Source organism: Trachinotus anak, unplaced genomic scaffold, assembly GCF_046630095.1.
Source record: "Trachinotus anak isolate AG129_WGS33_773 ecotype Australia unplaced genomic scaffold, CSIRO_AGI_Tana_v1 ptg000007l, whole genome shotgun sequence".
NCBI lineage: Eukaryota > Metazoa > Chordata > Actinopteri > Carangiformes > Carangidae > Trachinotus > Trachinotus anak.
Genome location: NW_027273858.1, coordinates 8,500,641 through 8,515,346, shown reverse-complemented (window position 1 = coordinate 8,515,346; position 14,706 = coordinate 8,500,641). Strand labels below are relative to the sequence as shown.

Genomic DNA, 14,706 nt, shown 5'->3' with positions numbered 1-14,706 from the left:
TGTGCTGTTACTTAACTTATTAAGAATAGACACACCCATCTCTGGGAAATGGTGAAGCTCATAGCCTGCTGTTAAGATTTACTGACTTGTTTTATACTCACCAGCAGAATTACAGCAGCTAGGAAGATGCTCTGAATGAAAATAGATGATGAAGTAGACTATAAATAAAATACTAATACAGTATGTATGGTGTATGGCTCTTGCACTGACTGGTTAATGGGTTTGATTTCCAAAGTGATCCCTCCCGGCTGAAAGTATTCTACTATGCTTTGAACAATACATTACAAATATATTTGTGACCAAGGTAGATAAATTAAATCACTGGCAAATTTGCTATAAAGCTTTTGCATATCTTTTCTCTTTGCCTCACAGTGCTAAAGGAAAATATTATTATTTCATTTTATCAGGATGTAATTGCAATTTTCTTACCAGGCTGTGATGAGTCGACTGTGTGATTATCCTGAGCAGGTGGTGATGGTGGCGAGTGGAGGAGCAGCTTGCGGGGCAAATACAGGCTTTGCTCTTCAGTAGAAAGAGGCTGCTGCTGGGCAGGTAGGTTGTCCCCAACTTGGGGGTCTGCCTGTGCTGGCGAGGGTCCCAGGTCAGTCTCCAGGGCTTGTAGCTTGAGGGAGGGGCTCTGGAAACAGAAGCAAAACATGGCTTCAGGCAGACGAGTAGGGACAGGAGAAGTCAGAAAGATGTGTCGTAGTTTGTGTGGAGGGAGTCTTCAGCGTTTCACATGCTGTTCAGGAATCTTAAAGAGTCCCGTAAAACCATTTTACTCAGTCCAATAAAAAAAACATATTCTGGGGCTGAAGCTTGGTTGGAGGTATGAGTTGTTGCCTTGTCCTCCTGAGAAAGGTATGAAGTCAAAAGGCAGGATACGGCTCTTTAAGCTTTTTGGGGTGGCAGAAGAATAAGGAAAAAACTTCTCAAAAAAACACAACCAAATCTTTGATCTTGCAAAGCTCGCCGTCAGTTACAAAAGCAGATAGAAATGGTCATTAAAAAAATGCTGTTGCTCTCCTCAGGTCTCTGTGCAACTAGAAGCTAGTCAGCTGGCCAGGCATTCAACCAGCTAGATGTGACTCCCACTGACTTTTGTCAGTCAGTGAATCTGATTTCTAATGTGCATCAGCATCCAGCGTGGGATCCCTGATGAGCAACATGCTTTCCATTGAACGGTATCGCTGTGATTTCTAGATCAGCGTGCTTGTGGGTGTGAGTGTATGAGAATATAGCAAGCCCCCGAAAAGAATCCCTATATCCACATGGTTTTCTTTCTGACTGGCATTCCCGGCACTTCAGCTGCTGAACTGCCTCCACATGGATTATTCATAGTGCACGGAGGAAGGGGGTCGGCGGGAATACCGATACCGCTCATGTCGGTGCGTGTGATGTGGGTGTGGGTGTGTGAGCAAGGGAAGAGAGAAGTACTCTATATGACGAGGCGTTTCCAGGGCAACGTTGTCAGACCAAGCTAAGGAGTCTATTTGATGAAGCTGCAGAGCGTCACGTAGCTGTTTGGCTCGAGTATGTGTGTGTGTGTGTGTGTGTGTGTGTGTGTGTGGAAGTGGGTGTATATGCAAGGAATTCTGATGGTGCTAGGCAGAGTGAAAAAAAAAATGTAATTGAGCTGAACCAAAAACATCCTGAGCTCAGTGAGGGGGTTGGACGATCAAGTAGATTGGTTTTGGGCAATTTATTTTTGTTCATTTAGATGCTCTGACATCATTTTTAGTATCATCATCAACAGCAGCAGCAGCAGCAGATAAAGGACTGGCCTCTCCTTTCTCACCCTCTTCAGCTGTTCATTCATAAAAAAAGAAACACTTTGTGCGTCACAGGGGGGAGGTGGACGGATGGAAGAGAGGGGAAGGAGTGAGGCCGTTATTACTGAAGTAAAACACCCACAGGCAGGCGAGCTCACACCTAGTAATACACACACAGGTGTGCACAGGAACACACAGGCGCACAAACACACAATCACTGGTGTTATCAGCGCTCCTGTTGTCATAGATACCCTCAACCTAAAAAAAAAGTGTTAATTTATGTACCTAAAAACACTGAGGGGAAGGAGAACTTACGTCATAGCTGTTGTTCTTGCCTCTGTAATCATTGTCAGGAGAACCACTACATCTTCCTCCTCCTCCTCTTCCTCCTTTTCTCCCCTGAAGGAACAGACAGTATACGCACTGATGAATTCTAATTCCAGGAGTGCACTCAATGACACATACCAGTGTGTCACTCATGTACATGCAAAAATGTGGGTTACAGTGACACATATGGAGAGATAATTCACTCATTTCCTTTTATCATTTTCACAAGTTAACAGTTTGAATAGTTTCTTTAACAAAAGTTGATAACAATAAATTTTCATGTTTAATGAATTTCCCCCGATTGGAAAGCAGTTACCATCAAAGTTATCATCATCACCCAGCTGCGTGTCCCTAAAAATTAAACAGGGTGTTTTGCGTGTCTATTGTTAGCTACTGCTAAACCAAATCATCTATTATTATGAATATTGTAGTATATGTCTTTATATGTCTGGTGTTATTACTGAAAATCTGCTCAGCTATGCTACAATTTAACACCTTTTCTACGTTCTTCTATTTGTACTGACAACTTCACCAAACATTCATTTTACTTTTAAATTCAGTTTTTGAGCTAAAATTTGAATTTCAGTAAACTGACTAAACTGATTAGAAGATGGCAGCCACAGGCTTCACAAAGGTCTGTTTACCTTCCATTCAGATGCTTTGGTTTTGTCTTCTGTCTTGTACTCTGTGCAGCATAGCAGCCTGAAAAACACAATTCTGTCAACAACAGGCAAATACAATAAAATCACTTTAAGCATAAGTAAAAAAATAAAAAGTTTTCCCCTCTGGTAAAATCACAGTCCATGTGACTTTAATACACATTGTAGTCTGTCACTATTTATGATCAATACTGTATCAAATCTGCTCACAGGCAGAACTGCCAGTGCTCTACGTAGCTTTTGGGCCAGACAGTCATCTGGCTCTGCCATTGAAGTTATTGCTTATTCATGTCTGACACTAATGAGGCATAACAGAGATGAACTGTCCTGCGGCTCTCTGGAGGCAAACAAAAAGTCAGCGGGCCACCATGCTAGGTCAACCTAATATAGATAGCTGGTTGGTCTGCTCCACGTGAGCCCCTGTGGCAGTCAGTGTTATTTGGACTGGAATCATATAAAAACCATGACTGTAGCAGCACACTGCTCCGATAACCTACTTCCCAACTGACTGCAGGGCTGAGAGATGAGCTGAGCTGAGGAACCAAGTACACGAGTGGAGGATGTCAAAAACAACTGTAACATCCAGAGCAATCAGATAAAATTATATCTGATACGCTTCAACTGCTCCAGAACTCCCACCACACCCGCTCTCACAATAGTGCTTCTCTTTGATTTATGTTATTTAAATGGTAAATGGAAAGAACTAAGAACAAATGTTTGCTGTTATGAAAGCAGTATAAAGCAGAAACAAAGGAGAAAAACACAACTGCAACAACATGGCATCATGTGTAGTCTCAATGTGGAAGCTTTTCTCTCACCTCTCTGCGTGTTGACTCTGCATGTGGGTTTTTCTCTGTGATTCATTTGCCAGGCAGCAGTCTGAAATAGATGATGTCTGCCCTGCATCTGTGGAAGCCTGAAGAACAATTTAATCCATGTCATATAATCTTATAGACACCTAATGTGCTGAAAGATTTTCCACTCCACAAATTAGAAGCATAATTGGGCTAAACTACACACTCCACAGAAGGAAATCTTTCAGCATATGTACGAGGCAGCAGCTGTCTGTATTGTCTTTTAACCACATTTCTACATATCAAGATATAAATGTAAAAGACCACAGAAACAGTTATTGCTGAATGATATTCACAGCTACAGACTGTAAGTGCTGGAGACCCAGTTTAATGGGCTCAAGAAGGGGAGAGAAAGAAGAACTAAAGATATCAAATTAAAAAAAAAACAAGACACAAAGAATATCTAAAAAAAAAAGCTAAAAATATAAAAAGAATATAAAGAGAAAATCAACAATGCACACCATAAAGCAGACATCATTGATGGCTGAGGAAGGTGTCCTTCTATCCTTGTCTACTTCTGCCTCCTCTTTCTCCGTTGATATAGAGGAGAACGGTGAGGTCTGTGAAAAGGTCCTGTTGATAAAGAATAACTTATTGAACTGTGGAGTTACATAATTCCAAAATGTTGTATTTATCAAAACTGATTGCGTATGTGGGTTTGGAGAAAAAGTTCTTCTCAAAATCATGTGAATGACATTTGTGACATTTGCTGCTGCCTAACTTTTGAGAGGAAGATATCATCAAGACAAACAGGAAAGACACTCACCCATGTGTGGTATACACCAACTCTGGTGGGCCCCCTTGGACCTTTTGAGATGGCGCACTCTGGTGCGGATGTTGCTCTGGCCCTAGGTCAGTGGGGCAGGAGAGCACACGTCCTGCCTCTGTACTTTCACCTTTCTCCTCCAAAGCCGCCTGGTCTTGAATCAGTTTCTGAATGTCAGCACTGACGTCAGAGCTTGTTTCACAACCCTCACAAACCAATGTGTCAGGACTAGAGAGAGACAGAGACACAGAGAATGAGGAGTGGAGGAGATGAGGAGAAAAGGAAACAACACTCTTTAATCGAAAATGGAAGTGTTTATAAGTCAGTTACTAATGCTTTATACTGTAGATCAATATTAAGACATAATAACTACATATTCTGTGGTTACAAATGTTGTTACCATCATTAATTGGGTTCTTACAATAATTCATGACATTTTTCCTCAGAAGTGCTTTTATTGTAAAAAGCAGGATCTTGTTCATTCTTGGCATCCAGATTAACATAGGTCCCTTTCTTTTCAAGTAAACAGACCTACTTCAAACAGATACATATCACAGACACTACCCATGATGTGGACTCTTTAACAGCCATCAACAAAGAAAATAGTCTTCACAACACCAAGTGGAGAATGAACAACAGAACAAGAACAACATACCCACCCCTCAACCAACTCCAGTAGTGCTACTTACAGTGTTGCCTTTAGTGTGGGTTATAATGTGTACAGGATTTGACTCTTTTGAGGTATGGAGGATGCCAAATCTTCTCAAACTCCAAGTGTTTGTTTTTCCAAAATAATTCTAATTCTCTCTAAATGCAGAGTTTGTGTCAACTTAGGTAGCCAGAGTTTAACTGCACGGACATCCTTCTTCTTCCACAATAGAAGAAAGAGCTTCTTAGCAGTGATAATTCTATAAGAAAAGAGGCGCTGTTGAGCTACTTGCAGTCTTCTCAGTCTTTCCAATATTTATAATTCATGACATTTTAAAGTTGATAAATTGTTAATAAATGGATTTTGTTGCAGATGCTCTGTGGCCCTGTTGTCCAGAAGGCTTTGGTTTAACTGTCCATTGTAGAGGTCTTCTTGAAGAACAATAAGGCTACGTAAAAACACAACGTCCAGTGTGGCAAAGAAATGTCATTCTGGAGGAGGATAAATACCAGGCAAAGGGATTTTTCACCAACTGGCAACCTAAAATTACTTTTCTATTCATGGCTACTCAAGGAACTGGCATAAAAAACTGATAGATAGACTTGAAGACAGTAAAGAGAGAATAAAAATCCAAACTGAAGTAGTAGAATATTAAACACATATTTTGAAAATGGCACTAGAATAAAACTAAGATTGATCACTGTCATGTTAGCAGGAATACAACACATGTAAAATCTAAAACAACAGAGTTTGAGGGTTTCGATCTGCATATCACAAGGTGTCCAACAGTTCATTCTTAAAAAAACTGCTGGCCTCTGCAGCAGGTAGTCTGGGAAAACAAACACCCAGCAGGTCATGAATCAGCACTGCTTAATCTAATGGTTCACTAAGACATGTCTCATGAAGCTCTAATGAGCTGCTCCCAGCCAAAACAAGCACAAATGATTTGCCGCTACGTGAACCAAAAACTGCCCAGCAGTCACGTACTTGCTTAAAGCGGCTTATGACTCCAGAACTGTAACCTAAAGTAGATGGGTCAGTACAGCAGCAGCAAGAAAGAAATGATTGTTGCTTAGAGTATGAGTCGATGACGAACCGCAGCAGGCAGCATTTTGAACATGAACTACTTTTCTGCTTAAAGTTTCCCTTCCTCAAAAATCCTTCATCTTAATAGATTCTGGTCAAAAGTGGCAAAAAATAAATAAATAAATAAATAAAAGTGAGTGAACACCTAGGAAAGACAAAAACTGCGGATAACACTAATTATAATAATTGCATACACTGTAATGTAAGCAACGTAAACACTACGAAGTTTTTGTATTCGTCAAATTCTAAGGTGCACAAATTAGTCAAACCTCAGATTTCTGGGTCTAAGACTGCCTGGCATGAGGTCACTCACTTGTGGAGGACTGTGGACCCATTGTTGTTGTCACTGATGCTGAAGCAGACGAGGCAAGAAAACATCCTTTGCTGAAACGCCTAAACTCACAGCAGTCTAACATACGAATTACATGTGACAGTGAACGGCGTGCTGCTTTGGAGGGACGGAGAAAGCCAAAGACATGAAGAAAAGAGAGTACAGAAGATAAGTACTTGATAGTCAACAACACAAGTGACACCCGGAGGCAGAGAGCTGACCCACCCCTTTCAATTACCCATGCCCACCACACACACACACACACTGTAATATACATGGAAGTAGGCCAGAGAGGCAGAGACAAGAAAGCACAACACAAATTGGCAAATAAATACGAGGGTGCACAGAGCAACATCCATTCACACTCAAACACATCAGTTTAAACTCTGACTGATATGCACAATCAGATTTACTGCTAAGAAGTTCAACACTGAAAAAAACAAAACAAAAAAAACAAGCCTATATATGGAAGATATTCATGTGTATCTGCTCCCTTATATGAAATATATTTGTTGATCTATATATCTCGACGTGATCATTCTAGGAATGTATGAAATGACTGATACGAAAGGAACATTCATAAGGGACTGACTGACAACCCTCTGTCTGTTTGTTGAAACTAAATCAGCATTTTTGAAATATTATCTTGTGTAAATGGTAAAGAGATAGAATACAGACACTTGTTTTGAAATGAAATCCTTTGCTGGTATAATTAGACTAGAATCAATATGGACTGTGACGTCGGTGGGAAGCATTAGAGGTCCAGACATGGCCAGAAGGAACAGCATGCAAACGCCAGACATTTTTAGAGAAAGCACAATGGCGACAGTAACAAATCCCAGTCTGATGTGCAGAAGCAAATAACTGAAAAAGGCCCCAAAACATTTTTCAACAAAGGAACCATGAGAAATGTGGTTACTTGTTCTGGATCCTCTGCTGCTGCTCTTCTCACGATAGTAATAAATAAATACAAGAAAAAAATACACTTTCACACGCCAACACATACTGTAGTTATTTAATCTGGACCCCTCATTTAGTTGAAGAAACAGGGCTCACAGTAAAAAGAAAAGGAGAAAAAGATATATATATATATATATATATATATATATATATATATATATATATATATATATATTAGATCTAGAGAAACAGTTGGAATGAGGCTGCATCTTCTGCCTACTTAACAGATGAGAGTGGGAAGCTGTTAGATGAAGAATTATTGGTATTTGTTTGCAACAGATTCACACAGAAGCAGTGAGAACACACAAACCTGGCTTGGTATAGCTTCTACTGGATTGGGACTCTTCCTCAGCAGGTGTGACGGATTTTGTGGCTTAAAATCTAATATCTGTAAGTGGTGCGTCCACATTTTACACAGATGAACCTTTTCATGCTCCGGGCTACATGGAGATATTGCCTCAGTGTCTGGTTTTATTAAACATTGTGAGGACAAACTGATGGACGAAAGCAGTTATCTGGCAGGTGGGTCACTGGACTGAGTGTTGTGCATCAACATGAGCTGTGGAAATAAATAGAGGGCTGTGTCTGCTGCTGTGCTGCTATGCGCAGACTGTGACAGCCACCAGCCCTCTCCTATGTCAGCTGGGAAAGACACACACACACACACTGCACATTCCATTCCACCTGTTGGACTGATACAATTACATCTACTGATGACTCCTCTTTATACTGACACGTGACAGTAGTTTAATTATGGGCTGGCCAGTCTGACATCTGTCTGCCAAGCTGCTGCCTTTGAATGTTTCTGTGACCTTCATATTTGACTTTACCCTCAATCCACAACAATATTATCAGTAATACCTCATGCTTGTTTTCATACGACATCTTCATTAACCTGAACTCCACTGAGGACAGATCTTTTTCATCACCAAGTAAGCAGAACCACAGCGCATGTCTGCTTAAAATTACACCAAGGAAATGTTTTTATCTCCATTAACATCAAGCAGAACTCCCTTTTACACACAAACACAAATGAAGATAGCAGACACACAACTCTCCTCACATACCAGCCACAAAATTAGTCAGTAAGTGCACGTGAATGCTGTGTCGCATGCTGAGTGGGGGCAGACAAAAACAGAAAGCATATAAAAGTCATTTAATGGCTGTATTGACAACCCTGCGGCAACCCACATTCATGATTTAAAAATAGAAAATAACACAGTATCCTTTAAGTTCTGAGTGGGAAAATTTACCCACAAGCAGATGGCTTTCAGTATGTTGATTCTGTCCGGGGGACCAATTTGTCATTGTCTTACTTCTCTGGTCCTTCCAGCATCAAAAGAGTGATGCTATTTTTACTGCCATTATACTGAAAGAACAGTGAGCTGTACAAGCAACAGCTTTTTCCTGTTGACCACAGATACTGGGTGTCACAGTTTGTGCAGGTAGTTGTCGCTACCTGTTTTTAAGGTAAGAATTTATTTAGCAATTTGTCACCTGCCTCTACTGACCTGAAATCAAAGAGCCTTTGGCTATTAAATAAATGAATAACTGACCTGTCTGCTGATTTTGTAACATCTCATCAAGCTTGTCTGAACCTTTAAACTTTAACTAAAGTTTGAAGGATCACATCAGTACAGCACTAATATCCAGAAACTTGTCTTTGGTTATTGGATAATTGTAGATAATGGTAAAAACAGGCATCATTCAGTGGTTGAGCGGAGTCATGTCAAAAACAGCAGTAGTGTCCTTTGATTAGATTTCCTTCCTTATGAAAGCAACACAGTTTGACACAACAATCAACCTAACAACTGACCAAACAATGCTGAACATACAGTGAAATGCTACAAGGATATAGTATATAAAGGGAGATTTATCTGTCTTATGCAGTTAAAAAAGTTGCTTCTGCTAAGTTGATGACAGTACCTGCTGAGATGACACTGCATCCATATTGTTTGGTTAACAGCACTGCTCACTGAGGCTGAGGTGGTCTCTCCCTCCAACCTCTCCATGCTACTCTGTTCAGAGTGACAGCTGCTGGGTCGTACCTAGCAAGGACAACCGGAGTGAGCAATCACAGATCATTATAGAGAGATAATATGATATAGAAAAAAGCAATTTTGACATTATTTGCATTCACTAAATTTAAATGAAATTCAAGACTTTTTTTTACATCCCACCCTCTTCTTCAAAGGAAATTAAAGACTTTTCACAATCTGTAGATACCCTGCATATAGTACATGAGTTCAATGTGTGGCATAACTGTGGCCCGACAGATAAAAACTCTTCTATTTGTCTGTAAATGCTTTGATTAGTTACTGCAATACTGCTGTAATCAAAATGTGAAAAAAAGACAGACCATGAAATTGAATCAATGAGGTAACAATTTCTGTCAAAGGAAATTTACTTAAAAACTATATATATGGTTCACCTCAAAGTGTGAAAGAGCAGAGAGGGTAGGGGGAGGGGGTGAGGAGGAGGCGATCGAGGAGGCCACTGTGTTCTCAGCTGGGATTGGAAGGAGAACCTTCTGATGCAGGAGAAGATGAAGCAACAGGGCATTACACACAGTCTGCTCCTCTAGCATCCTGGGACCTTCTGGCACACTGCATAAAGAAGAGAAGGGAAAACAATTACACAATGCCACATGTACAATGTACTGTGTATTCAAAATGGCCATCTGTTAAGTATTGTAACAACCATAATGGAAAATAGTTCCATCTAGTGGAAGGAGGCATATACAGCAGTGAACTAAGATGAACTGCTCAGACTGCATGCGGTGAATTAAAATCACACTTAGGACAATAAATTTTCCCATAACAAAAAAAAATAACAGCCAAAAGTGACAAAATAAACACAGAGGCAGTAAAAGTTTTAAAGGTTCACTTTGAGAGTGGAAACAGTTGAAAATTTCAGAGATATGTGGAGCTTCTAGTTATAACATTCACAAAACATCAGTAGGTGCCACCTCTGACCAAAATCTTACATGATTACCTGGAAGCAGTTCTTTGTCATGTTAGTATGTCTTGATATGTTTTGCTGTTGCTGACATCACCAACTGTTTCATTTAAGTCTTATCCAATGTATACATGGTAGGTAACGGTCCACATACCATACACCCAGGGAAGAGAATGTGAAAAATCTGAGTATTAATAGATGTGTGTTTATGTAGAAGGCAGGTCAATTGGAATGACAGCATAGTCTGTCACATGGATTACATAACAGACATATACAGGGACAACAGGCTGTTTTGAAAGAGGCTTGGATGACAAATATGTAGGCGTTATTGAAGGGGGGCATTGCCAAAGAAGCTGTTACACACGCTGCACGGGAAGAACATGTGCTACAGTGTCTGTCAGTCGTTAAAAAAGGTAGCTGCTAAGCAAGTTTTAGAGATAATGGAAAGACACAATATATGTGACAAATTCCAGTCTGGCTTTAGAAAGAAGCAAAGTACAGAAACAGCCCTAATTGGGGTAAGAAATAATATCCCAATGAGTGCAGACACAGGTTATATCCCTATTTTAATTTTGCTGGACCTGAGTGCAGCCTTCAACACAGTTATATACGTTATATACCTCAACTTCACCCAGAACATTAAGAGCCTTGTTCAATCCCATTTTTTACAAATATTGACAAACTTAAACCAATGCTCACCAACAACATAGCTGAACATATCATCCACACTGTCATTCCCTCTTGCCTAAACGACTGCTGCTCATTATTTACATGCCTTAATGATGGAGCAGTTGGCCGTTTACAGTTGATGCAAAAAGCAGCAGGAAGACTCACAAACGCTCGACACAGAGAACACATTACTCCAGTTGTTATAGAAAAGAGGGCCATGCTTTTATCAGAAAAGCTGAGTCCGTGCTTCAGTTTAAAAAGCTTTTAAAAACTGTACTGTATTTTGTGAAGCACCTTGTAACTTTGGTTTTGAAAAGTGCTATAGAAATAAAGTTCATTATTATTACCATTAAATAGTAGCTTTGTTCAGCTGGATATTTTTGCAGCATCTATCACTCATTCATTCTCTAATCATTTTCATTCAAACTGTTATACCCTTCATCTCTGCCTCTGTTGTTGCTGCAGGACATTCCGCAACTCTCTGCAGCTACCGCAACCCAAACCCACCCCCAACTTTTTCCAAGCCTCTGATGCCAACTCCACACCCCCTAACTAACTCTTCTTCCTCAGGCTATGATCGTCTGACATTTTCCCCACATATGCAGAACAGTGTGACTAACACCACATTTCACTGACATGCCATTAACTTTCAGAGGCAAACAAAACTGACATATAGTAAATGAGTCTAGGAAATCAAGGGATGGGAGAACAGGGAAAGGGTGCTGAATCAATATAATAAGTCTTTTCCACAGTGGCAGAAACTCAAACACCAAAAATCTAAACGGTTGTGTGTCACCCTAGAGAGACTGTTTTTGTTTACAGTGAAGGCAGAGTTATATAAACAGGGGATGAGAAGCAACGACAAAATCCTGATGGCCTCTGTTATATCTGTCTGTCTTTTTGTGTGTCATGTTCTGTTATCAAGCATAATCCACACCCATTTCCTTGAAGGAACAAACCCGACTCCACCCCAACTTAGTGGTGCAGCTGTGGAAAAATGGAGCAGACACGCAACCGCTGGGGCTGATGAAATTGAGCCAGACATTTAGAAGGTTGCTCTAATGACAAACAGGCATTTTTTTCTACATCTGGATCTGACAAAAACAAGCCTGAAGAGAAACTATAACTATTCAATTCACCATTTGCACACTCACACGTTGAACTCTAGATTACTCTTGATCATAATGTTTTCAAATGTATATACTGGAGAATTGTCTTGTTTAAAGTTACACAGCGACAAGTCACTAAACTGTCTGCTCAAGTGTACCCAGGATGATTGGAGGAACCATGTGTTCTAGAACCAGCCTGGATTTGAATGAGGCATTAACAACAGCAACTTACTGGAATATACAAGGCCCAAAGATGGTTGCCAGATTTTCCACAGGCATGTGATTTGACTGGCTGTGAGCAGCCACTCTGGACAAAAAGTGGATGAGGTAAGACAAAATAATGAGGTTGTCAGCAGGGAGGTGGTTAAGATTTTCTCTCAGAGACTGGTTCATCTCTGTCTCATCTGCATATCCTAAAAATAAGCAAAAACATTAAAACAATATTTATTAACATACACTTACATTCAGCATATAATCTAATATATATGGCATTAGTTGGCATGTTAACATACTGGACACAACACATTTTGACTTTAAATATAGCATAAATATAAATAAATATAACAGCCTAATACAAAAGGAACAAACTATCCTGTTATAAACAACTATCATACACAGATAAAATAACATAGTATGAGAATTCCAAATAAATAATTAATTTATCTGTAGTAGTAGCATTTTATTGAGTGAATAATTACCAGGTCACTCAAAGCAAAATCATTAGACTAAGTAATACTTGAAGCCCTTGCTGTGTCTATTGTTACTGTACTACATTGAGTACAAGTGACTGAGGTTAATTTATACTCAGGGATGCAGAAGATGCCATAGACCTCTCAACTTTGTTTGTTTCCAACTTTTTTCATTTATTCCCCTTAGCTTGGCTCTCTAAACAGATCGCCCGAACAAATGTACAAAAAATAAGACAAAACGCGTTGTCTTCAACACCATTAAAATTACCCAATGGCTACCTTTAAGCTTATACTCTAGTGTATATTACCTCAGCCTCATGAATGTGTTATTCTTTGGGACATGCTCCCTTCCCTTGTCTTCTCCCACACACAGGCTGGAATGCAAGATTAGCTACAGAGTGTCACTGTTGAATCAGTAAGGGATTCAGCCTCTTGCCAAGGGACACTTCAGTCAGGCAGATGCTTGCCAACAACAGGCCTAGACTGGCAGTTTCCCTTTTATGCCACTCTTCTGTATCTGCAGTTTAACGCCTGTACTGTAGTTTTCAAATCGATGGATCTCACAAGTGCCATGCTCAAATCTAAAGAACACTAATTTACTCTACTATAAATGTGATCCCAACGAAGTAAGTCCAGCATTTTTTCCAAGTACCTTTCCTAGTGCCCGTGAGGTTCAGAACCAGCTGTTTGCGGTTGGGTTCTGGAACTATGGGCGTGGGCAGCTCCCGAAGGAAGAGTTTGAGGAGCGAAGCCACAGTGGGGACATCTCCCTCATGCTCCAGGTCCACCCTCTCCCCATGGTCCCACCGCTGTCTAAACTGCCTGGTCCGCGCCACTGAGCTACACAGACGGAACAGACCTCTGTGGTGCATTCCTGTGATGAGGAAACAAGCACATTCAGTCAGCATACATACAGGTGATGTTTAAGTATTGCTTTGCATTGGGAGAGTGAGCAAAAGAAAGACGGAAGGGATGATGAAGGAAGGATAGATGTGTAGCATACAAATCAATGAAAGAACGGCAAGAAGGATGTGCCTCTTTTACCATTCTTATCCAGGAACTCCACCATGTCTCTTAACACAAGGGGTATTCCACAGACCATCTGCCCTTCCTCTCTCAGTATTTCCAAGGCAACACCAAACACACACCTGGTGGCCACTTCAGGCTCCAAAACCAGGGTTGGAGCCATGAGCTCTGGGCTGACCTTCGCGCTGGGCCTGAGAATTCTCACTGAAGACGGGTCGTTCTGCACAGGAGGAGGGCATGCAGCAGATGACTCATATACAGAAATCAAATTAGCATATTATAGTCAAATTCCTGGATGAACAGAGGTGTTCTAAACAAAAAAATAGTGGGCGGATGTTATCTGTAACCTTCCTCCGTGTGATCTAGAGGTGCTTGAGGATCTTTGACGAGGGCCTAAATGATCTATGTTATGATGCGAAGACGTTAGCTGCTTTAAAAATGCACAGTCAGTCAGGACACAGTTAATGGCATAGTTCTCGATAAAACGACACATGTAATGTAGTTTACATTTAACAAGTAAAAGCAACAATATATGGCTAACTAAGACATATACTGCATACATGTATTTTCATGTTAAACCAACAGTTAGCTGCCTTTTTTGAGTGGCGCTACTTGATAATGAAACAATGAGAGAGCTGCTCATGACAGTAGCAGCTAAAAAAGGAAGAATGTAACAAGATAGTAACTGCTACCCGAAGCTTAACTTACACAGAGCGATACTGAAGCCCTTGCTCCCATTTTTCAGCTCAGCGGACCGGGGTAGCTCTCCATTTTTCACTTGTAAACGTGTTTTTCCCTCCTCGACAAGATGCTCCCCTCTCTGAAACCAACGGAAAGTGCGACGCAAGAGG

General features: G+C 40.5%; 1 protein-coding gene across 2 annotated transcripts in view; it reads right to left on the bottom strand.

Annotated features, from left to right (window-relative positions):
- The window catches only part of LOC139622724 (protein FAM13A-like), a 19,940-nt gene extending 5,234 nt beyond the window's left edge, over positions 1 to 14,706 (bottom strand). The window contains exons 1-12 of one of the 2 annotated variants that reach the window (XM_071480261.1): positions 14,564 to 14,706; positions 13,874 to 14,075; positions 13,482 to 13,703; positions 12,373 to 12,553; positions 9,836 to 10,010; positions 9,331 to 9,452; positions 4,379 to 4,606; positions 4,074 to 4,185; positions 3,577 to 3,674; positions 2,744 to 2,801; positions 2,088 to 2,171; positions 430 to 637 (exon numbers count right to left, since the gene is read on the bottom strand). In XM_071480261.1, the coding sequence (XP_071336362.1) occupies positions 430 to 637; positions 2,088 to 2,171; positions 2,744 to 2,801; positions 3,577 to 3,674; positions 4,074 to 4,185; positions 4,379 to 4,606; positions 9,331 to 9,452; positions 9,836 to 10,010; positions 12,373 to 12,553; positions 13,482 to 13,703; positions 13,874 to 14,075; positions 14,564 to 14,593 (1,720 nt within the window). In that variant the 5' untranslated portion in view covers positions 14,594 to 14,706. The remainder of the gene's footprint in view (positions 1 to 429; positions 638 to 2,087; positions 2,172 to 2,743; positions 2,802 to 3,576; positions 3,675 to 4,073; positions 4,186 to 4,378; positions 4,607 to 9,330; positions 9,453 to 9,835; positions 10,011 to 12,372; positions 12,554 to 13,481; positions 13,704 to 13,873; positions 14,076 to 14,563) is intronic. The other variant, XM_071480262.1, reaches the window with a different exon arrangement.